The 25,998-nt window shown below is 38.8% G+C and overlaps 1 protein-coding gene across 9 annotated transcripts in view; it reads right to left on the bottom strand.

Annotated features, from left to right (window-relative positions):
• DENND1A (DENN domain containing 1A) overlaps window positions 1–25,998 on the bottom strand; it is a 547,848-nt gene that overhangs the window by 352,587 nt on the left and 169,263 nt on the right. For 6 of the 9 annotated variants that reach the window (XM_028493529.2, XM_028493534.2, XM_028493531.2 and 3 more), the window contains exons 5-6: window positions 18,366–18,485; window positions 11,478–11,534 (exon numbers count right to left, since the gene is read on the bottom strand). In XM_028493529.2, coding sequence (XP_028349330.1) covers window positions 11,478–11,534; window positions 18,366–18,485 — 177 coding nt within the window. The remainder of the gene's footprint in view (window positions 1–11,477; window positions 11,535–18,365; window positions 18,486–25,998) is intronic. The other 3 variants (XM_028493530.2, XM_024126556.3, XM_028493537.2) reach the window with 1 other exon arrangement.

Raw genomic sequence — 25,998 nt, 5'->3', positions numbered from 1 at the left:
GAGTTAGAATTATTATTATACTAGGTTAGAACTACTGTTGGCATCAATATGGAAAACATTTAAAAATTTAACCTTGAATTGAAATCAGTCACTATGTAATTGTGTAGTTTGAATTAAATTTACTAAGAAAACCTAGTTATGTTTGGAAAAAACATAACAGCAAAGATTTTTCATGTGCATCCCTTGATCTTTAAAATAGTATTATATGATAACAGGATGTCCCAGGAAGAGATTTCAAACTCCATTTTCTGCAGGGGAGTTAGCAGCCATCATAGCACTTCAAAGGGGGCAAACAGTGGATTGAGCAACTCCCATCCTTTGGAAATATTTTGAACACAATACTCTTAAAACAAATACACCTGAAATCCAAGTGACTAAATGGACTGCTATTTGGTAACTGTTACTGAAGTTTTGCCATTTACATTCTAAGCTATTATGTAACCAAAAAATACAAATATCCTGGGAAATTAACATTCTGAGAAAATTTTTTCCAAGACCATTTAAAAGAGCCCACTAATTTAATGGTCTTAGCTGTGAAAACTTCCTAGAAGAATGAGAAACTGAAATAAGAGGAACAATATCCAGAATGTAAAGCGCTAAACATATTAACATTTATCAGGGGACTCGTAACCAGCATTTGTTAAAGAGGATTTTAAGATTAATAGCTAAAATGAAACTACATTTAAAGCATATCTGAACTAATCTACGTTAGTTTGTACACACACACAGAATCTCAAAAACAGTCACTGAATAAAACTTACGACCCTAAACAACTGTTTGCTGATTCTCCTTTTACAAAGTAAAAACCTGAAGATAAATAATCATCACAAAGCTGCACACTGCTGACATCTGGGCCAGATTACATCAAACACTGCCTTCCGGTTCAACACAGCACAAGAGAATAAAAAAATAAAAATTCCCAATTTAAACCTGTCCCTAGAGCCATAAAGAATGAAAAACTGCCAAGTCAACAGCTTCTGGGTTTGTGCGTGCGTATGTATGTGGGTTGGGGGGGCGGGGGGGAGGTGATGTTTTTGTTTGCTTGCTTTTCAGTTTTTACTTCACGAATGTTCAATCCATCTATATACTTTTCTGTCCACCCCCCGCCCCTCCATTCATTGGCTTTGTAATGCTCTGAAAACTTGCACTCCAAATTATTAATGGAACAAACCTCATACCCTAAAGTGCCAACAGAATTGGCTACTGGTACAGAAACAATTTGAAGGACACCAGCAACTTTTGTTAAGGCCATTGTTTTATAGTTAAATGCCATTCAGAGCAACTTGAACTAGACCCTTCTACTATCAAAGAGAGTAATTCACTGGGTTGCCTAGGATTTGGCTGGCAGGCCATCCTAATATTTATCTGAGGACAACTTTCACCTTTGGCTAGAAAATACTAACACAGAGCTTGAAAATGACCAAAGTAAGGGAAGTAAATACTATGGAAAAAAACATAATCTGGATTTGTTATGGCTATTACTCAAATGATAAAACCTGCAATATTTTGTTATAATACGTTCACATGTATGCTTGTGCACATATAAATATAAAAGAAGCTAAAAACATTTAGTATGTCTTTTAGCTAGAGTATAACATTCCAGCCTTCACCCTAATCTAGAAATGCTTTCAAAAATAAAATCTGAAGGACATAACCAGTTTTCTGCCATACTCTCAAGAAATCTGTTGAATAACTGATTTCGGTGTTGCTTTTTATTAGCAAAAGGTAGGAAAAGAGGGATGTGTAGAATTTTCAGAGCTGACTTAAGTTTCAAATAATTACCTTATAGACCCTAGAGCAGTTAGTGCAGTGAGGGACTAAGAAGGCCTAGCACAAAACACATGTAGGCGAGGAGGGAGAGAAAATAACAAGCAAACTTTGGGCTTCCTTCCTAAGTGTGAGGATTCTTTATTTTCTTATTAAAAATAAATTTTAAAGCATTTATCTTTCCTAAGCCCTACAACTAAGTTCCTATTCTGAATAAGGATAATCTTCAGATATAATAAAACCAAGAGAGAAAACCAGACTTTAAAGCATCTGGGAGTGACAAATTGAGAAAAGAAATGTGGTAAACCACGGAAAAATTTCACTCCAGCTTAGATAGGACCTGTAGCTGAAAGTTATCTCAGGTTTTCAGGTCCCACTCTTCTGAGATGATGAACTCATAGTATCTTTTAATGAGAGGCTCATATCTGCCTTTGATGTGTGAGAGACACTCCCAGCTGGAGGAGAGTACAAGAAAGATCTAAAATATTTGCTTCAGCTGCAAAGAGCTATTAATGAAAGTTTGGAAAATGAGGTAGCATTAGGGGGAAAATCTTTCGAAGAAAAGATGACATACTCTCATTTTATGAACTCTTAGGGGAAAATATTCCCTTAAAATAAAATCTGACAAATAATCTTCCCTCTTCTACACATGAGAGTTGTTCACCCTCCTCCACCTTGTTCAGAGCACATTCTTAAACCCCTGGAATGTAGGAGACAGAAAAAAGGGCTTCATATAATTTGCTATTCACACAAAACGCCAAGGTTGAGACTCACATAATAAATAGAGAGGTTATAAAAACCAACGGATTCATCAGCTCAAATGGGGGAGAGCTTCAGAATTAATACTTGTAAAACAACCTTTAAGTGTGTTTAAGAATGGGAGCACTTACAGTGCAATCCTGTGTGAAAGGAACTCAACACAAGTTCAAAGAATTCTACGTAATTCTCTGTACTGTGTAACGTTCTAAAATTACTAGCAACTTCTTAACTGACAAAAAGTAAGGAAAAATAGAATCTGGCTTTCTTAATCATCTATTTATCTAAATATACTTTCTAACAATCTAATCTACTCTTAGTATAGCGCATAGGCACAGAAAACAACCATCATTTCCACAGGCTAGTAAAGATTTTCTATTGTATTTAGAGTTTGGGACAATTTCAAGCACTCTTAGCTGGTCTTCAGAGTAACTACATTCCCTGTATGAGCAGGGAGAGTCTTAGACTCAGCAAAGTATTTGAGACCTTTTCTTACGACTCCCTCTGATAGAGGGTAGGAGAGAAACAAATGATGAAAATAATAAGTTCCCTTCTGAAAAACAATTCTGTGTTTCTAACGCCTAAATCAGGTGTTTTATATAACATTTTAACCTATATGTTAACAACTTTACAAAGTAGATCTCATTATCTTATTTTATAGATGTGGGAAGTAAGGATCAGAAAAAGTTTAGTGATTTGATTTGTCATGTGGCTAATTTGAATTTGAATCTAGTTCTGACTAAATCTAAAAGCTTTGGGTTAGAACTTTAGGTAATTAAAATATGAGGGCATCATCTACCTTCTGTGGGAGTAATAAATACTCTAAGGTAAGGGTTTTGAGGAAGAGATATTATTTGTGTGTGTGTGAACGGGCATATACTGAGACTGGGAAATAAGTTTTCTTTACCAATTTTATTCATTCAACAAATACTTATGGAGCACCTACGATAGATCAGGTTCTCTTATGCGTTCTCTTTTAATCACATCTCAATTCTTATAAAGTCTCTAGGAAATTATATAATTTCTCTTCATAGAGTTTCCATATTCCTAGCCTATGTGCCATTGATTCTTAGGCCAATGTGACATTTCTTTTTCTCCTCACACATGCCTGACTGAAATCACACCAAACCTCAGCAGCTTTTAGAAGTGATAAGCTTGCTGGAGTATTTATGTTAAAAATAACAACTTCAACAGCATAACTGGAAATAAATATTATATTCCAACAACCAAAATTTAACAAGTAGTCAAGTAGACAGAGATATAGACTGATATGATTGTATATCTCAGGATGACAATTGATAACCAAGATAGCTTTCCTAGCCACCATCAACATGTTACAGTATTAAAATAAATCAACTCTGTAAGCAGAATAACTGCTTTCTCTTTCTAGTCTGATTAACTTATTCATTTTTTCTAAACATTCTATTTGCCTCCCTGCCTTTAAATTCAGATAATGTAGTCTTTGGATTAAAGACAAAAACTAGAGAAAATATTAGTCTCTCGTCTCAATTACTATGCTGCTTTGCAGGGGCAGCAAATCATTTAAGGCCTTTTCATATGATTCCTTTTGATAGAGAGCAAGGGAGAAGAAACTGCTTAACATCCTCATGCCTCAGTTTCCTCAACCAGTAAAATGAAGAGATATCCTGACTATCCCTTCAACTTGACAGAAACTGAAATCTGTTAAGTAAAACTCCAGAGTGGATGCTGAGTACCATCCAAAAATGTGTTGTTCTATATTTGAGCAACACAACACCGATGAAAAGGTTAAAACAAGGGTTTTGAGGAAAGAAGGGAAAGGCCAGAATCATCGCCATCAAAAAGAAAGTGCAGTCATTTTCTCTTTTTCCTTATGCTGAGAGAGAATTCTGAATTGTCTACCCCAGCCAGAACACTAGGAAGATGTGTCCAATTCAGGCCACAGTGTTGCCTTTGGAGTGAAGGGGTATCGCAGTGCTCTGGAGTTCAGTTTCCTCTGCACATACACAAACACAAGTGCACAGCGCCCCAACGCTGTTTGTCCCCTCAGCTTCACAGCCCTGCCAGTTGGCAAACCCAAGCCAGGAAGTTGTCAATTCCAATTGCGTTTAAGGCCATGTAGTCTTATTAAAGAAGCCTTGCTGGTTAAGGGGCGTCCTCTGTTTCCAAAGCATGGGAAAAAAAAAAGGGGGGCTCTGCTTAGATTGGAGCTGGCAACTTTCACCGACTAGAGTTTTCAAAGAGCTATGAATGAGTTTAACAAAGGAGGTCTGTGGCTAGTTTCTGGCTGAAGTCCATGTCAACAGTTTTTAAGGTCACAGGCCACACTAACTAACATTTATTCCCAGCAGACCCTGTTCTAAACACAAGCTGTAAGTAGTACAAATTTGGAATTTTTCTGTAATCCCTTGAGATATTCCTGATCCTTCCACATGTTTCTGCTCAATTAGAAACAATTCTCACTTTGCACCACAAGAGAGGCCGTGCTCAGCAATCTCAGTCCATCCTTAGGGTAGATGAACAAAAACCTGGCAAATCAAAGGGCTCAAGTGGGGAAGGGAAGGAATTCAGCTGGATCACACTGAAAAGTGCAGACAGCTCCCCAGGGGCTCAGTTTGTGAAAGCATAAAACGGGTTATGACAGAGATCCTGAGGCCATAAAAAGCAGGTTTGAGGCACGAATTGGGAATAGGTTCCTAGTCCTTTCACACAAATGAGACAGAAATTTCTGAGAAAATTAAAAGGTCAACTAGGTGAGTGTAAAACAGTGATAATCTATAGGATAGGTGCTAAATATCCCACTGTGAAATTAAGATGAACTCTTACTCATTTTTAATGTTTCTAAAATCAAGATGCTTCTTGAAATCAATCTGAAAATTCAATACAGCCCCTTTTTTCCCCCTGAAAATCTGTTTTTACCTCTATGGTACACTTTATAGCTGATAGCATTTTTAAATCTTGCAAGGCAACATGGGAATAATTACTTGGAATTGAGCACCAAAAACCTCATTTAATCTTCACGGCTACTATGGGAAGTATTTTCTGTTTTACGGATGAGGAAACTGAGGCTCAGAAAGGTGAAGTGACTTTCTTCCAGTCCTATGGCTAGTAAGTAGTAGAACCAAAATTTGAACACAGGTCTGATTCCAGAGCTCAAGTCCATTCTGCAAACTTAGGAGGAGAAAAACACATACTAGAGCATCAGTGGTCATTTTGGTAGTTAAAGTACTACCATTTGTGGCATTCTATACTGGGAATCATGTTCTATATTAAGGTAGTTACCATTTTTTCAAATTAAAAAACACAAACTGTGGTGCAATAAATATTTGGATTGAACTTGACAGGATAAAACTGCAAGAACTACTTCATTAAAAGATACAAAAAAGAGGGCTTCCCTGGTGGCGCAGTGGTTGAGAATCTGCCTGCCAATGCAGGGGACACGGGTTTGAGCCCTGGTCTGGGAAGATCCCACATGCCGCGGAGCAACTAGGCCCGTGAGCCACAACTACTGAGCCTGCGCGTCTGGAGCCTGTGCTCCACAACAAGAGAGGCCCGCGCACCGCAATGAAGAGTAGCCACCGCTCGCCACGACTAGAGAAAGCCCTCGCACAGAAACGAAGACCCAATACACCCCAAAATAAATAAATAAATAAATTTTAAAAAATAAAAATAAATTTATTAAAAATAATAATAATAATAATACGAAAAAGAAAACTTAAAACACCCGTGATCCCATTACCTAACTAGTCTCATTGTTAATGCTTTGATATTCAACCACCAGGTTTTTTTCTATAAATTTCTTACAAAATAGAGATATCATAAATGAAAATTCATCTCTTGCTTTTTTTGCATAACACTATGTCCTAGATATTTTCCATGTCATTAATCACCGAAAACATAATTTTAATGGTATTAACCTAGCTATCTCCCTCCATTAATTGTTTCTAATTTTTCATTCTATGTGCTACAATAGACATCCTCATACATGTATCTATAAATATATTTGAGTTCTCCTTAGGAGATTCCAAAAATGGGAATAATTTTAAGTTTTGAATATACATTGCCAATTGTTTTCCAGGAATGTTGCATCATTTTCCACCCTGACCCACAGTGTGTAAGTGCCCACCTCATGGTCACCAAGTATCACCTTCAGGTTGATGTGACCAGGCTCACACAGATTTGGTTATGAACATGCCCACACAAATCACATCTATGACAATGACATGTATATGTTACAACTGGTCTATCCTTCTTTTGATAACTCCTGCACTATGTAATGTTGTTAGGTACCGGTGACTACCTTACCAAGATTTTTTGCCTATATTATCTCTAGTCCTCACCCCAAAAAAAGCAGATATGAGGAAATTAAGGCTCAAAAAGAGTAAATGGAGCACCTAAAAGCACACTTCTACATCAGCTGGACTAGGATTCAAGTCCTGCTCTGATTCCAGACCATGCTCTTTATGCCATGCCACCTTACAGCTCATTTTACGTCAGAGATGATCAACTTGCCTCTTCCAACCCCAGCACTGTCTCTTTCTCTAGCAATGCCTCTTCAGACAATGAGGCCAGACTAACCTTTAGGGAAATAAAGAGGGACAACACTTAGATCTCACAGACTTTGTGAAAGGAGAATAGCAAGTTGCATGTCTTCTTTAAAAAGCAAGACGGGGAAGCAGTGTAGGACTAGAAGGATGCTTATACACAGCTGGCAGAACCATAAAATGGCAGAGCCACTTTAGAAAACAATGTGGCATTATCCAATAAAGTTGAAGATGTATGTACCCAAGATATTTGGCTATTCAACTCTTAGGTTCATACACCAAAGAACCTAGTGCCTTTGTGTACCAGGATATCTGTTCAAAAATGTTCATTAAAGCCATGAACTGGAAACAGCCCAAATGGCCACCTACAGTTGAATGTACGAAAAAACTGTAGTATGGTCATACAATATGGAACACCTATATAGCAAAGAAAAGAGACAGCATAGATAAATCTCAAAAATTAAGCAAAAGAAGACTTAAAATAACAATTCCAAATTGTATAATTCAATTCATACAGGCTCCAAGCCAGACAAAACCGTACCATATTATTCAGGGATACAATACATAGGCGAAAAAATTATTCTGGTTGTTGGAAATTTCTTAACTTAGTGATTACTTGAGTATTTGCCACGTAAGTGTGTACTTATGTGAGTATATATAATATATATGTACACTTATGTATACATACGTATGAGTGTACATATAGTTAAAATCAGTGCACTTTCTTTTTGCAGGTTACAGTTCACAGTTTACAAAAGAAAGGCACAGGGTTGTAGTTAAACACTTACACAGTAGATATAACACACAAAGAATTTTATCAAGTGCTGTTTTATTAGTCATCACAACAAAATTCTCAGTTAGTACTACCCTCAATTCACCATTGAAATAACTGAGACAAAGATGAATGATGGGGGGACTCCCCTAGTGGTACAGTGGTTAAGAATCCGCCTGCCAACGCAGGGGATGCGGGTTCCATCCCTGGTCCGGGAAGATCCCACATGCTGTGGAGCAACTAAGCCCGTGTGCCACAACTACTAAGCCTGTGCTCTAGAGCCCGTGAGCCACAACTATTGAGCCCACATGCCCGCGCACCTAGAGCCCGTGCTCCACAACGAGAAACCCGCGCACCACAACGAAGAGTAGCCCCCGCTCACCCAAGCTAGAGAAAGCCCGCGCACAGCAACGAAGACCCAACGCAGACAATAAATAAATAAATAAATAGATATTCCTTTAAAAAAAGAAAAAAGGTGAATGATGGGTAAGTGCAAATATTTTATATTAATCCAATTTTTAAGAAGATAAAAAAATCAAATATAGTACCAATGTTCATTCCAATTTAAGTACTAAATCTGAGGAGAGGACAAATTCAGGGAGTCCCATTGTATGAAAGTTAAACTATCTCTTCAAATAAAAAGACCTGGAATTATAATCTCCGGGGAATTTTAATAAAGAGAAAAAAGATAAAAAGTATTGTTTCCAGTAGTTAGGGAACAATGGCTACCTTTACTTAATGAGGATAATCAACATTTAGTATATTTCCACATACTAATAAAAAAGAAAAAGTACAAATTAAAAATTTCTTTAAAATGATAACAAAAATTAGTATATATGTGTTTTTTTTAAAACAGATGATGGTAAAAATCCTAGCTCAGCAGAAAACTGGACACTAGCAAATATAGTTTCTTTAGAGTCTTTGACTTGGCGTTTTTTTTTGTGGCTTTTAGTTTTTTATCCCCCCAAAGACCTGTCATTTTCTTATGCGACTAGAATTTTAAAAATAAACAATAATTTTTTAAAGGAAACCAGTCATTAGGAGCTCAGGCAAAAAAACTACAGGACATTGAATTTCACCCAACTTCTTTTTCCACCACACGTTTAAATAAGTTTTAAAATGTCAAGTTTTTTTAGAGCCCAGCATTTTTTGCTGCATTTTGGGCTCATTAATAAATAAAGAGCTAGTTAAAATACCAGACTGAATAAATGAACAATGGGACAATTAACCCCATGTACAAAGCTCCACCCACCTTACTTCAAAGACATATGAAATACAATGGATTAGAAACCATAAATAATGCCTCTCAGAATTAATTTTGTAATAAATATTGTTTTATATTATAGATAAGGGATTACAAATCTCCATAGTGGCAGCCTAACACTTGTGAATTGAGTTAGAGGACAATTGCCCTTAGTTTTCCTGAAGGTTACTGGTAGTTATATGTCCCATGAATGAGAAATAAACACCTATTCAATTTCCATTGCATACTACGGCACAGAACTTAATTTTACCTACAACATTTAAAAATTCCCTAAGTTATTTCTACATAAAGTTTTAAGATGCATATACTTTCTTTTCATTCAGAATGTAATATATTAAACATCAAAATTTATATTGCTATGTAACTTTAAAAGTATTCCCTTTATGCTACATTATTTTTTGCAATTTACAACACAACTCACACTAATAAAAAGGATTACTTTGAAGATACGTCAAAGTGAAAATATGGAAAGGAAAAGTAAACTAAATACATTATTTGTCATTTGATTTAAATAAGACTTTTGATACTATTTCCATACTTTTATGTTCACTCTTTTCAGAAGTTAATAATTATTCTTCATTGTCAAGAATTGGGTAATAGCTCACACGTTAAGATAAAAAAGTAGTTGAGCTTTTTTTTTAAACAAAAATACCGAAGTAATTAGTTGAATGACAAATTCATTGGAACAAATGCATTTTTTAAAAGAAGGTAAGTCCTGGGCTTCCCTGGTGGCGCAGTGGTTGAGAGTCCGCCTGCCGATGCAGGGGAACCGGGTTCGCGCCCCGGTCTGGGAGGATCCCACATGCCGCGGAGCGGCTGGGCCCGTGAGCCATGGCCGCTGAGCCTGCGCGTCCGGAGCCTGTGCTCCGCAACCGGAGAGGCCACAACAGAGGGAGGCCCGCATACCACAAAAAAAAAAAAAAAAAAAAAGTTAAGTCTTAGCAAGAAATTTTTTTTTAGATAACGAAGAGCTTCTTCCCTTATAAATCAATCTCACAAAAATAAGTTATACAGTCAAAAAGATTCTCAGGAAAGAATATTTAATGATATGGAAAGATGTTTGCTTACAATATGATAAATGAAAAAGCTAAGTAGAAAACTATACCTACAGCATGATCCCAATTCAAGGAAAGAAACACATCTAGTCATTATTGGAGTCATAAGATGATAGACTGCTTTTCTTACTTTTCTGAAATTTTCTAAAGTCCTCTAATAAGGAAGTATATCTTCATAATCTCAAAAAAATTACAGCTTAAAAATAAGTGACTCATAATTGATTGTAAGAATTGTGGGCTCTTCAAACTTCAGATGGCATAATGAGTTTTCTGTTTGAAATGATGTAAAGAGGTACACTATTATCTCAGTCTTTCAGGGCCTTTCCACAAGGGATAAATGTTAGGCCTCCTACTGCTTCTAAAACTGATCATTGGAAGGGCCAGAAAACCTAAATTCAGACTCTTCTTTGTATTCACAAATCTACCTTGCTCTTAAAATAAGAGTGCAGCTTAGATCCAAAGGGCAATTTTAGGTGTGAAGCATATTGAGTTATTTTCCTTTCTACCCCCTGCCCAGTGAAAAGCAAAGATAAGGCTCAAATAAATACATTCTGCTTATTGTTGCTGTTGTAGGAAAGTGGTTTGCTTGCAGGGAGGTCCAATAAAAATTGCTGACACTCAGACTCAACCAAAAAGCACCAACTGGCCTCTCCTATAGAATGTTTACCCTGTCTCCCAAAAAGCATCCCTCATATGGAATTCTTAAGACTCTCTTTCTCTCAGAAGGCAGGATCAGTTTTACTGGTTTTCCATTCAAACATACCCTGCATCAGATTTAAACAAAACTGTATCATTTTCTTTATAATAGTATGGTTGGATTGTTCACACAGACTGCAATGATGCTGGCCAAAAGCGGATGTGACTTTTTGATGCTAACTGGAGGTTACTGAGTCCTGAAAAACCTTAGTCACAGGTGGTCTTGGGCTTATCCTCCTGAGTTGGAAAAAGCATTGCCATATCTTGGACAAGACTCTGGACTGGGGGTCAGAAGATTGCTATTAGCCAGCTAAAGAACTTGGAACAAAAAATCTTTCCTCTTCAGGTCTCAATTTCATCATATATAAAATGAGGATGGTCTGTAGTACATTATTCTTAAGAGCTCTTTAAACTCACCTCTGAGATCATTCTGCAAAAGCAAACAACTGATCATGGCTCTTTTATCTAAATATATATGAAGAGAAACAAACTTTTGAAACCCGTAAAGATTGCTTGGTGGCAAGAAAATAAAATTTGAAGTTTTGAATCAGACACAAAAGGAAGGTATGGCAATAAGCCCAAAGCAGTTGAGAGTATGAGCTCTGGGTTGGATTTTAGGTTCCAAACCAAATTCCTTCACTTACTCTTTGTGAGATCTTGGCCAAGTCACTGTATCTCTTTCAGTCTCCAGCCCTTTATCTCTACAAGGGAGATAATTTCATAAGGTTGCAATAAGAATAAATGAGAATTATGTAATCCACCTGGCATATTAAATAAATGCTGATTCCTCCCTTCCCTTCCAAATCCTCTTTAGTGAGCTCTCCTGACTTAACTCTATCCATCTACAAAACGGTATAACATTAGCCATCAGCAGCAGTTGCTAGAGGCAGCAAGATGAATAAGCTATGGAGGGGAAAAAACAACAACAAAAAAGCGCACTCCTGGAGTTCCTAGGGCGGTTTCACTTGCTGCCCTGCACTAAGCTTCGTGAGCATTAGGAAAAGGAAGTGCTCTGCCTTCAAAACAGAGTGAGAAGATACCATGTCTATTGTAATGCCCAACTCATTCAATCTCAAAATGAAAATTTTCTTTTAGCCAAAGTCTTAGATTTTCAAATACTCACAACTCACAGGCTGGTTTCCTTTGTAAAGGACCAGGAGGAGAACAGAAGCTTTCTCCTATGGTGGACGGCCCTGAGGCTGGCTGCTGGTGCAGAAGACACACCTGTCCTTCCAACTGTCCAGCTTCCCAGCCCTCAAACAGCAGGCTGCTAGGAGAGTAAGGGCAATTTTATTTATTTTCTTTTCTCCTCTTTAAAGGTGATTTTCTTAAAACTGTACAGCTTGTTACTCTTGTTGAGTTGTGACTCCCTAGAGGATTATACATTTCTAAGCATGAAAGCATCTGTGTGGCAATAAAACATGCAACATTCCCCAACCACTTCATTTTTTTTAATTAAGAAAAAAAAAGTTACAGCCTCCCACAAAGTGATGTTCCGATGAGCACATCCCCCCGCAAGCCTTTCAAAATACTCTGAGAAAAGGCCCTGGGCCTAGTAAACCAGAGCCTCTGCAAGCCCCATCCCATGGGTTCAGTTTCTGACAGAAGCCATGTGCCAGGACCCACAATGAGTGGAATTATAATCTGCGTAGCAATCAGGCCTTCTCCCAGCTGACCATCCAGAAAACAACATTGTACCCATCATAACTTTAAAGGGAAGGAATTAAAAAGAAACCAAACAGCCCCAGAGAGATGGAAACACTGGAAAACCAGAGGAAAGTCTTCTGTTAAATAGTATGAAAGATCCAGGTTTCCCAAATGGCATTTAAGGCATTGGGAAGAAAGGCTGATTTCTCCCAGAGGGGCCGCAGCTTTGATGCCCAAACTGCCCTCAAACATCAGGCTGTGCATTTTTGTATAGCAGGATACCCTCAGGCGAGACAACCATAAATAGCTTAAAACAAGAATAGGAGATTCCATCTGTTTCTGGAGTATTTCAGCAGTACCTGCTTTCAAGGTAAAAATCTGGGAGGTGTCCCCACAGCCTTCCTTCCCAACTCCCTTCCCCATCCCCCACAGACTTATTTTAAACCAAAGCAGCTAAAACACAATCCAAAAGGGCTTCTGCCACTGCACCTGCCTAAGGAAAGAGTCCTTTGATTTTTCTCCTAAACTGTATGTGTCGGAGCAGTTAAAGAGAGAAGTCAAAGTTCTCAAAACCAGACTCTATTACTTCTAGCTTCTTTTTCTCTGTGAAAACTGAGCTTTCCTGTTTATAGTAGAAATGAGTACAATACAGATGAAAAAAAGATGCGACAGTTGTTCCTGCCATTAAGACAGAAAGTGTTCCAGAAGGAGGATGGTTCTCACTTAACACAATTAACGTTTAAACATAAGCCCACATGCCAATTTGCATGGAAAGAAGGACAATAACTCCCCAACGAGGGCCAAGGAACATATTTCCTTAAGGTATAAATAAAAAAAACAAAACAAAACACTAAAGTTGAGGCTTGAAAATTCCAATCTAAATCAGGTGTTACTCCCAAAGTGATGTGCAGCATCCCTCTAACAGTAACCAGAAAATCCCAAGCCTGCGTAGATAGCAATATCATGTACAAAAGCCACTTTACCCTTGGTGTAAAAACAATATTTCTAATGCCTGCCCCAGACCATCGCATGGCACACCATTTTCTATGGGATAAATCCAAAATCTTGAGCATGTCCCACAAGGGCTTTCACAGCCTGGCCCCAAGACTTTTATGGCATCATCTCTTGCTATCACCCTCTCATCAGAATTCTCATCATTCTTTCACCTTGCTATACCTTTCATTTCTCTGGGCCTTTGTGTACCAGTTCTCACTGCCCAGAGAGTTTTTCTCCCTTTCTCCTCCAGGCAAGCCCCCATTGATTCTCTAAGACCCAGTTTAACTGGAACCCATCAGCAACACTTTCTCTAATTCTCCAAGTCAGACATGGGCACTGCCTAATCTGTGACCCCAAAGAACCCTACACATACATATTTTTTTAAATAGCACTTATCACATTATATTTTAATTACCTGTTTACAGAGTCCCTTCCCAAAGATTAAGTGGCTCCTAAGACAGTAAGTGTAGTAGAAGTGAAATGGGAAGTGGGTATCAAAATCAGAGGTGGCCTGGGAACAGTGCACCCAGAAATATATTCAATTTTATATTTCGTAAAGGACAAAAAGTATACATTGTTTTCAGTTTGTAATACCAAGTTCAGAAAATTGAGCTCCCCAAAATCTTGGATGAATATGACATCTGAAAGGTTCTCATACGGGGAGCTGGGGCTAGATCTCTGTGTCTATTTTAAGGGACCCTGAGGTAAATAAAGGCCAAAGACCACGTGTTATACATTGCTCATTCCTGGTATATACTAGATACAAAGATACTGATTGAATAAAAACTTTAAACGTTAAACTAAAAAAACTTTAGATACCATCTTGATGAAACAAGTTATTTCTTCCCAAAATGTATAATAGGTTCTGAACAATCCTATTTGGGTATAAAGATAGTTACTCAAGCTTTCTCAAGAGCTGAAATAAGATCCCTATATATACAGGGGAAAATTGTAGAACACAAATATTTTTAAAGTTCCTTTATAAAGAGTAAAGAAATTTAATATTGTATGGCTTATCTTCCATAATCTACTCCCCCCAACCCCAAGCAATACAGTTATGGCTTTGAACTCTGGCGTTCCTTCTGTTCATCCAAAACCAGAAGTTGGCTATAAATAGCATATTTCATTACAGTTTTAGCCTTGATGGGGCATGTGTTATTTGGGCAATAGAAGCCACGAAAAAAGTGATCTAGGTCACTTTGTCTTATGATACTTGAAAGATTTCAGAGGTAAATACTTATTATATCTTAGACTCAGATGGTGCTATCTAAAAATGCTAAAATACTTTCTCAGATTCCTAGGTTTGTAATGAAGAACAACTAACTAACCCGTAACTCCTGTTCTCCTAGCTGGTGCTTTTAATCTAGAATTAACTAGATTATTTAACTAGCAGCTAGTTACATAATATAATGGTGACTCTCAAGGTAAATTAAAATGCTTTAATAGAACTAGTCAATTGTGGGAAGAAATAGTGCATTTGACTTTATATACCATGGTCTTTCATTAACAAGACTTATACTTCAGTACAACTACATCTCTGTTAAGGTTAGCTGGTGACAAGAGTTCAAACTAACTTTGAAAAAATGTTTAAAAATAAACTCAGAGATTCAGTCTTTCATAAAACAAGTATTACTAAGTGTCTACTATGTGCAGACATTCTTAAATACACTTTGGGTGTATTTGTGAACAAAACAAACAAAGGTAAGAATTCCAAGCCTTCATGGAGCTTACATTCTAGGGGGGAGGAACAGACAATGCCCCTAACAATGAACCTAATAAGTTATATTGAATAAAGGATGTCTAAGAACCTTTCATTGTGAAATTAAGTTCAAATTTTGTAAATACTGATGACCTAGTCCTTTATGGACATAATGTCTGTCCACTGTGTCACTGAATCTCCACTGTGACACTCAAAGGTGCACCTCTTATGACTAACATGAATTGTTTGGTAATATGAACCAATAACTGGATTTCATATTTTCTCTTTGAACTAGTGTCCAATGTGGCCTGTCCTCTCACTCAGAGCCCTCAGTATCCGTTCCCTGTTCTTCCAACCAAATGGAATGGACCTCCCTGTCTCTGAAAGCCATGCACATAATATCTTGGTCGAGCACTACACTAAGTGCTGGGGATACAGAGTTGTTTAAGACACAATCTTTACCCCTAAAGAGTTAACTGTGCAACAGGAGAAAGACAAAGGAAGATCAAGGCTTATGAGTGTGTAACTGAAGTGTGCAAAGCATGCTGGGTGCATCCAGAGGATGGGATGATTACCTCTGCCTGGAGAAGGCTACTCTGAGAAGTGCCCAAGCTGAGTCTGGGAGGATGGGTAAATGTGTGAAGGCAGAAAGGTCCAGTCGTTCATACGGGCCAGGAAGCATATGAGCTTGGGACAGCAGCCAGAGAGAAAGTGACCCTAAGAAGCTACATCCTAGAACAGCGGAGGCTATGTCTGCACAGATGCCATCACTAGGAACTACATCCCTCATGGGAAAAAATGGAAAACAAAAGTAAAGGTGGCTTCCAAGCAGACTTGAGCTAGAGTACTAGGCACACTGAGAAAGGTGACTGGACCTCAAGACACAGATTAACTAAAGGAAGGAGACCAAACAGCAAAAGAGGATGATACTTATAATGTAACCCAGACCCAAATCCCACCCATATTCTCTTGGCAGACTTCTCCACTCTCCACTGGACATGGCACCAACCAATCATCCAGGGTTAACAGAAGCCATTCCACTCATATGCTAGTCTCGACCCAGCAATGTTTCCAAACCAAGCACAGGGAACGTGCCATTTTGTGTGCCCTGTATATAAGCAAAAGCTGGATAAGACAAAGAGAGCCTTCCGCCCTCATGTTAAATACCCATGAAATGCATGTCCCAGAATTCACAGAAGACTATTTTTAACTACAGCCACTATCCTCTGGCACTAGATTATCAATAGTAAGAAGACATTATGCCATGGGATCGTTCTATGTGTTATATATAGCATATTATAGCATGATCATCTGTCTCCCCAGCTCGTCTTGGGAACTCTTCAAGGACAGGGACTAGCTAATAGTAGGCATTCAATTAAGGGCTGACAAACAAATGAATGAATTAACCCACCAAATTTTTTTCCATAGTTCCAAGCTAGTATAACAGACAGAAAACACACAAATTGCTGTTATTTTTCATTCTAAATGATGATAGCAAGAAGCTATTCAACTAGCTTCTCGCAAACATGAAGTCCATGGCCCTACATGTAGACACACAGGGTCAAACGCCAGAATCAGATGCGAGCAATCTTTAAATTTAAATTTTTAAATAAACAGCTTTCCACTCTCTGAAATTTGTTGAGAGAATGCAATAATGGCAATTATTGCCATCAATTAATGGCAAGAGTCCCCTTTCCCCCAACACACACATCCAAGCTTTGAAAGAAACATCATAATCCAAAACACCATGGGACAAAAACCTTCCTGCAAAACTTCAAGAACTTGGTTTAAACCCTCATCTCCTCTGAATGACTACATAAATATGCAGTGTCCTAGCCAAGCAAGGCTGAACTGTAACATTAGACAAAAATGGAAGAGAAAATTTTCTTGAAAAAAACAATGTTAAATAAAAAAGTAAGTAATAATTTACATCAGAATCTAATACCCTGGGCAGGCAATCCTTGGGCCTAGACTACTGAGGTATGCTTGAGAACAGCAGCCTCACAAAGCAGCCGGGTTTGTGCCTCCTTCTTAAGGTCTTTCCAGCAGTTGTCCTCTAGTGCCCAAATTAGATGCTATGCTTGGTGAAGAAGAAAGTTGATTTCACTGATTAAAAATAATAATGATAATAAGATTTGTGTAGAGGAACGCAGAAGTAGCAGTCCTGACTGACAGTTATCGAGCTCAGGCACTTCAAGTCAGCCCTCACCCCCTAATGGTGTGAGGGTGTGTGTGTTTGGGGGGCAGGGGGGGTGTCTCTTCCTAGTGAGGAGGAGAAGAAAGTGCAGAGACTAGTACACCAGAGAACTACCCTTTCTGGAATTCATAGAGGGTCTGGCCTCTTATCCCCAGGCCCAAGCCTGGGGACCCGGGTTTTGTCAGGGGCGCCTCCCTGCTGTCCTGCTCTGAGCTGTTGCACATGAGCAGAGAGAGACAGGAGGCAGGCCCCTCTGACACCTACTTAACCGAGGCAGATGGGGAGGAGGGTGTGTGGGATGCCTTTACTTCCCCCTCAGGAGGCTCCCAGCGGGAGCCCAGAGCCAGCAGCTCCAAAGTCAGATTTCCACACATCCTCCCACCCCAGAACATGCCTTACGTCTCTGGCAGGAGGAAACGGAGCAGTAAGCAAGTATGATTCTAGTGTATGAAGGGGGTTTTAGAAGACCTAAAGAAGCATTCTTACAGGATTCTGCATTTTTTTCAAACCTCTACAGAGGGAGCCAAGTTGGGAAACAGTTACTCACTCATTGACCCAAAGGGGGCAGGGGTGTTACTCTGAGAAGGACACAATCAGTGTCTGCAAGATGTCCTGAGCTACAGACACATACTTTATTAATAATCTTACATACACAAAATGTCCAAGGGAAAGCCTAACAGGCTAATTTCTGACAGCTGCAGATAACAGCAGGAGGAACTGAAGCCATGCTGACTCTCCAGCTTCTACACGCTCCGCAGAAGCAACGATCCCTTTTCCCACCCAAGGGATGTGATACAAATAAATAAATACAATTATCTGTAGAACTTAAAGTGCAAGGACAACATTGTGAAGTCCTTCGCCCCAAGTGCAGTGACTTTTGGGAAACAGATAGGAAAATAAAAAGAACAGCTGGAAAATTTAATTACAGAAGAACAACGCAAATGCTGACATTGTTGCACAGAACTAGCCAATAGCCAAAGCCATTTTCCTTACCTTAAGATACAGAAGCAACTCTTGGCTCCTGAAGATAAGCGGCAGAACCCGAATCTCTGTTTGCTGTCAATGTCAGTGAGCACAAACGTGAAGTTCTGGCCAACTTGGCTAACTGTGAGGCTGCGGCAAAGGCAGAACAAAGGGGAAAATGAATGTGCAGTAAGTTTCCTGATAAAGTATCTAATCATAACGAGTCGTTGAACCTGTAACATTTCCTTTCTCAGTGGAATTCTTTATAAATGAACTTAAAATTTACACACTTCAAGGGAACAGACTGTGAGCTAGTATTTAAAAACAAAAAAAAGACAGCAAGCAGTGACCACGTCATCACAGCTACCAAACCTCCTACTTGCTGAGCTCAGGCAGGTGTCCCTGTTGATCACCGCATCCAGTTCTGAAAGGTGCATTCTATTAACCTCATTGTATAGATGAAGAAATAACCTAGAGTGGCACTGCCTAAGGTGCCAGCTGGTAAACTGCAAAAAGCTGAATTTTAAACCCAGACCCATCTGACGCCAAAGCCCTCTCTGCCAGCTCGCTGGTAATGATGCTCACTTGATCATTCCTCTAGTTCAGAAAATAACAGGGATTGCAACAGCAGAATTGAAGTACCAGCCACAAAGTTAGACACTTGATATTATACCATCTCATGGACTCTCCCAGCAACCCTGGAATTTAGAGGATGTTCCCATTTTACAGAAAAGGAAACTATAGAACTGAATAGGTAAATAACTGAATCAAGTTCCCAGAGCTACTAAGGGGAGGACCTGGAATTCAAAAGAGGGCAAGGTTAGCTGTTATTTTCCTAAATTCCTGTATCTTTCATAATTTCCAAATTTATGAGGAATATATTTTATATCTTACAGGACAGAAACAGCAAATGTCTTATCAATGCAAGGTATTTTCTAAGAAATGGAAACAAGGTTTTAAAGAAAAACATTTAAGATAAAAGCTAAAAATTCCTGCATCAACACAAAAATCAGCAAACCCCACATAAAATAGAAAATATCTGCGTCAAAAAATTAAAAAGCATATTACTAATCACATTAATCTAGAAACTCTTTTTTAAAGTCAAATTGATAAAATATTCAAATTGATGCTCTCACCTATAATCTGTTATAAATTGTCAGTAGAAATGAAAAATCATGGTTCACCAGGCCTTTTCCAAAGGCAGACTGATTGAGTTTTTTGATAGGATGTGAATTAAGTTTTCAAATATGGATAGCCTTTTTTTTCCTAAAACTCCCTTATACAGGCCTCATAAGAAAATTAAAGAGACTTTCAAGGTATTCCAGAACAAAAGGTCAATGGACCCTACTGGTCATATTAAAGGAAACAATTCCAGCCCTCTAGGAGTGGTTAGAGAGTACAAGAAAATAATTCAGAAAGAAAAGAATGTTCTAACTCTCCTTTTTTAACTAGGAAGGTGAACAAAAACAAGGTAGCAATTTAAAAGCAATGTGGTAATAAAACAGGTGTAAGTAAGTAATGCTATCCCTCCACCTTACACAAGCCAGGAGAAGGAACACATTTCTATAAAAGTTATAGAGCTGTCAAGGGGACACCAAACTACCTTCTTATGGCTGTTATGTTTTATCTATAAAGCTTGGATACTGTGTTACTATGGTGATTTAATACTATGTTTTAAAGGGGGATTATATGATTAATTTTAACAAGGTTGAGAACTAAAGATGTGTGAGAAACAGGATTCTAGCTCACATAATTAAAGTGATTGGGGAAAAAAGTGGGCCTCATTGGGGGAGGGGGAAAACCTGTATTATTGAAATATTTAAACCAACAGGTCAGGATGATTCTAAGTTACAAATAAGGTCATGCTTTTATGAAATACTATTATGTGATCATATAAAATATGACTGTTCATTATTTTAACTCAGGGTTTGATTTCACTTCTAGACAGTTTAAAAAGAAGCATCCTAGAAGGAAAGGGTATTGATAGGACTAGATGAAAAGAAAACACCCAGGATTTCTAGGAAAAGGACACAGAAGGAACACAACTTGGTTTGTGATTTGAATGTCATTAATTTCTCTATTATCTTTTCACTACCTTTAAAAAGGCTGAAAATTCTTTCAGCTACATTGTAGGCTCAAAGAAAGATTCATTACTCATTTACTTCGTTCAAATCCCAATTCAATCACTTGCTAACTGGGCCTTAATTTAGCAAGTTACTTAACCTCTAAGTAGCTCAGTTTCTTCTCCTGGAAACTACCACCCAACCCAAAGCATATTTGAGGAATAAGTGAGATAAGCATTTGGTATAAAGGCTGCACCATAGCAGGAACAATTAATAAAAGAGATACAAGCTGCTACCATCTGAATGAAAACTAAAATTCATATTAAAATCATCCATTTGCTTAGAATCTTCCTGACTGACTCAGCTTTGTAATACTTGTAAGTGGAGAAAGGAAGGCTGCCTTTCTTTCCTCTCTATCCCATCTTTTCAGCAAGGGGGAGTTCTCTGGGTGACCAAGTGAGTTACTCATTCTTGCATTAAAGTAAAAAAGATTCTTTTTGGGGTGCCACAACTTAGAAGGGGACACATTATTCTCAGTTGATTCACCTTTTAAATTCCTAGTAGGGTGAAGTACAAGTCATTAAGAGCCCCAGACCATTAAACTCTAAAATATTTTTTCCTTGGACACTCAAATTAACAGTCAAATTGAGTTCAGATTAACTCAAAGGAGTCTGAATCTTCAAGGAATTTGTCATTCCCTCTCTACTATTTCTCCATAAAAATGACTTTGGGGAAAGGGTTGGTTTCCTTAAAGGCTGCAGTTTTTGTGATTACCTCCAGGATCAGAATCCATGCATTTTTTTACAGGAATCAGAGATTTCATGATGATTAAGGGTAGCGGGAATCTTAGAAACCATCTCGGCCAATTCTCTTGTTTCATAGATACGGAAACTGAGGCTCAGGGTGTTTTGTTGTGGTGGTGGTTTGGGTTTGCTTTTTTCAAAGTAACCAGGACCAAAATAAAAACCCAAAAGCCCAATTCTGGTTCAAAGTCCTTTCCATTCTGCCATGCTGCACCAAACACGATGAAAACCTTCCCAAGAAGTTGTCAACTCGGTTTAAGGAAATCAGGTATGTGAGGAATTCAAATAGTTGTCTCATCAAGCAGACTAACTATACTTCCCGCTAAGCAAGAGAAACCAAATTTGAGTATTTCCAGAATTAAGCCAGGAGACCAGGACCAAAATCACCCTTAGCTGTGCTTCCCATGCCTAGGTGAATAGGGAAAACAGAGGAGAAAAGTAATGACCATTCCAACCACAGACTTTAAAATTCACGCTGCCTCTTAAATGCCTGTCAGCCACTCAAGACCCCTCCTACAGCATTTTGCCTAATATTCAAGTTATTTTTAGGTTCAGTGTATAAATGGCATGAAGCAAGTGGATGGACAGTTTGATTCCAATCTTCCAGTGAGAAATCAGATTTTCTGTATCAGCCTCACTTTTAAGTTTACTTACCCATCTTACAAACTGAGCAACTATATTGGGCACCGTAACAAGTGCTGGATATACAACATCCATCCTGCTGTGGAGCTTCCTGTCTAGTTGGAGAAGCATAATAAACTCAAAGCATGCAGCTTGTGTTAGTGTTATATGAAACGAAAGAAAGAACAAAGACAGAAGAAAATGGAAGAGAAGGAAAAGCCCTACTGAGACAATGTGGTCAGAGACAGCTTCTCAAAAATGGTGACAATACTGACCTAAAGGATGGGATGGAGCAGCCACTCCACAAGCAGGGCACTGGGTGTTTCAGGCAGAGAAAGAGCTGCACAGAGATTCTTCAGCTGGAAAGAGCTGGACATGTTCAAGGTACTAAAAAGTCACCAGTACAGTTAAAGGCCCCAGAGACAAGGAGGAAGTGGCTTAAGAAGGTGCTAAATAAAGCAAGCACCAGATCATGCAGAGAGCCCCATAGACCATGGTAAAGAATTAGGATTGGCTGATTGATTGATTAATAAGGGCAATGGAAAGGTACTGAATGATTTTAATCAAGAGAATAACAGTCTGGTCTACAGTTCTAAAATTTTTATCTGACTCTTACGTGGAGAACAGTTTGGAAGAAGGCAAAAGTAGAAACAGAGAAAACAGTCAGGAGTCTAGAGCAATAGTCCAGGTGAGATTGGATGGTGGCTTAACTCTTGTAGTGAGAGTGAAAATGGATCAGGTGGATAGATCCAAGTCAGAGCTAGCAGATGGACTGAGATGGAGTAAAAAGGCAGCATATTACCATTTAATGGTAGGAAAGTCTAACGTGTTTGGGAAGAGTTCCAAGAGTTTTATTTGGGACATGTTAAGTCTAAGAAACCTGTAAATAGAAATGTCCAGTACATAGCTGAACATACTACGTAGGAAATCAGGGGAAAAGTTTGGGCTGGAGCTATAAATTTGGAAATCATCTATACAAAGATGGTATTTAACACCACGGTAAAGGATAAGATCACTTAGGAAGAGAATTGAGAGAAACAGAAGAGGATCCAGGACTAAGTAATAGAAATACCAATTTAGAGGATGGGTAGGGAAGAGGTCATCAAAGAAGAAAAGAAGAACCACCAGGCAGAACAAGCAGGAGGGAGTGGTCGACCAAATCCACAGGCATCAAGATAAGAGAAAAAAATGTCGATTGAATTGAGCAACATGGAGGTTTTAGACAGTCTTGATAAGAAAAGCTCAAGTAGAATGACAAGCTGAAGAGGGCTGAGCAATAAATTAAAATGTGTAGGTAGCTCTTCCAAGAAGTGGAGAATTAGGCAGTAATTGAATGGGAATGAAGAGTCAAAGATGGGTATTATTTTTAGGATGGAGGAATACCAGAGCTTGTTTTTAAGCTGTTGGGAATGATTCAATAGAGGCAGAGACTTATGATGCAGGAGAAAGATGAAACAGTAAGGTTTGGACTTTGGATTAGAATCCCAGATATGCCACTCACTACGGATGTGAGCACAGGCAAGTTACTGCACCTCTCTGAGCCTCATCTCTAAAATGGGAATAATACTTACCTTGCAAACTGGTTTTGAGGATTAGAAATAATGTATACCAAGTAACTGGCATCTAATAGGTACACAGTGAGAATAATTACTGTTATAAAATTATAAAATTTGAGAGACGGAATAGAAATATGTTGCTGTTCTGTTTATTACAGCTTCCTAGCAATTACCTGTTGGGCCATCTACTGCAAGGCATCCATAAGAGCTGCTTCTCCTTTCCTTCACTGTATATGAAACATCAGGCAGGAACCAAGTTTTATCAAACTACCACATCTCCCAACCTTTAGTTACATGAGCCTCAAAGTTTCTTTCCATAAACACAACTTTCATCTGCCTAAGACTCCAGTTTTTCACATTCCCTGCTCAAAGATCCAAGTGGCAAAAATGGCATTGACCCAAAATGCCTGAGGACCAAGAGTAGGTCACACACTCTGCTCGAGAAACTCACTGGATAATTCTAAGAACAGAGATCCCTCCACTCCCTCATCTACATGAGCCCGACGATGTAAAAATGAATCATAACTGGAGAATGAAAAACTATCAAAACAAAACAAATAATCAAAACTAGAAGGAACAGCAGAGATCTAGTTCAATTCCCTCATTTCATCCATGAAGAAACTAAGGTACTCATGGGAGAGGCCACTTGCCTCACGGCACAGAGCAAGTCAACGGCAGAACCAAAACAGTAACCTAGCTCTCCTGGTTGATACCCCCGATGCTTTGTCCACTAAAGCCCAATTGCTTCATGGTTCTCAAATGCTACAGAAAATGACCATGGGGCACAGCTTAACCAAGAGCTTAAGCTAAATCAAGGGACTAAACCAAGGGTGGAAAACAAGGGACGCAAGTGGCCAAATGGATTCAGTTTTGAAAAGCACAGCAGGATGAATGCATAGAAGTGGAAGCAAGAGGAGAGATCTGGGCAGACATATACTAATGCACTAATCACGCGCCTTAGTTTCATTTTCTTTCAATTATCTGAATAAAAATGGGTTTCATTGTCTTCAGTTATCTGAATTTTCTACTTTTTTACAATAACTACATATTGCCTTTGAAATGTTAAGAGTTTGCTTGGTGACTTTCTTGTGGTGTGATGGATCTGACAACGGCAGTATGATATAGAACAAGTATGATGGAACTGGAAGTCAGACAAACGTGGGTTCCCACAGCAGCTCCGCCACTTACCAATGGTGGGACCTTGGGCACATGAGCGAACCTATCTGAGCCTCTGTTTCCTCATATGTGGCATTATCATAATGGCAACCTTGCAAATGTGTAAGATTTTAATGCAGGAAAAGAACACAACACAATGCGTGGCACATAACAGATACATAATAAAATGGTAAATAGCATTTGAACCACATTTGTATCTGTGATTACATTCTAAATCATTAAACTATGCCTCTGCCCTTGAAAAGATGTCATTTCACTTCATGCTCATGTCACTTGTGCGTACTAGTATAATTAATAGGACAACTGAATCGTAGCTGGTTTTCTGGGTTCTGAAAGAAGATAAGCACAAACATGGAGAAGAATAGCTTTTCCACCATCCAGTGAGTCTCTTGAGTGCTTTGACTAACTGAAGCAGGTTGCCAGCTATCAAGAGCAAGTAAGTAGCACCACAATATGAAATGGTATTCAAATCTTTTTTATTTTTCTTGAAGAGACTGCTTTCATCAATAATAAAAACTTTTTGAGAGTGATACAGGGATCTCAGCACTGTCATTTCACTGCTCCTTTCCACCAAGTGCTTCAAGTACTGGGTAGGGTAGAAATAACTCTGGCTTGGGAATAAGATTATCCGTCCCCCCGCCCCCCAGCTCTGTAATTACATAGCTGTGACATAAGGAAGTCATTTCACCTCTATGGATCTTACTTTCCCTTCTGTAAAATGGGATGCTTAAGTCAGATGAATTTCAGCTTTAAAATCCTGTGGTCTTATTCCCACACATTTTCAAGGCCTCCTGTAGTCAGAGCCCAAGCTCTTACGGCACACATTACCCGCTCAGCAGGAGGCTCCATCTGCTCTGGCCAAATGATCTCTAGATCTCTGGGCTCATTCACGGTTTCTCCTCTACCTTGCTCTTCAGCGCATGTGGTGTGTTGGGCTCTCCCTTCCACTTACCCCCTTCTTGCTGTCCTTGCAGTCTCAACACAAGACTCACCCACTATATGATGTTTTCTCTGACCATCTCAGTCTTTCCCAGCCTCATTATCCTTTTGGATATTGTTTACTGTGTCTTTACAATACATTCTGGACTAGACTGAGAAACGCATGGACAGCGGAGCTCCAAGTCTGATACCATTTCCATACCACCCAACATAATGCTACACATTCTGAACCTTCCTTTGTTCTTTTGTAAAAGAGATACCACCGCCACCTATCTCCTAGAGTTGCTGGGAAGAATAAATGAGGTATTACTGTAAAAATGTCCAGCATGTTGACTAGAATCAATTAAGAACTGAAATACTAATTTGGTGACTAGTCTTCCCACAAGGTGGTCTACTGAGAAACGTACTCATTTGGGAGATGGATGTCTAGACTGTGCTAGCAGCCTAAGCGGACCTTGGGCAAGTCACAATTTCTCTACAGCTTAGATTTCTTCCAATGATGATA

The sequence above is a fragment of the Physeter macrocephalus genome, chromosome 9 (assembly GCF_002837175.3).
Source record: "Physeter macrocephalus isolate SW-GA chromosome 9, ASM283717v5, whole genome shotgun sequence".
Lineage (NCBI taxonomy): Eukaryota > Metazoa > Chordata > Mammalia > Artiodactyla > Physeteridae > Physeter > Physeter macrocephalus.
Note: the sequence above shows the minus strand (reverse complement) of the source record. Positions and strands in the feature narration are given on the sequence as shown.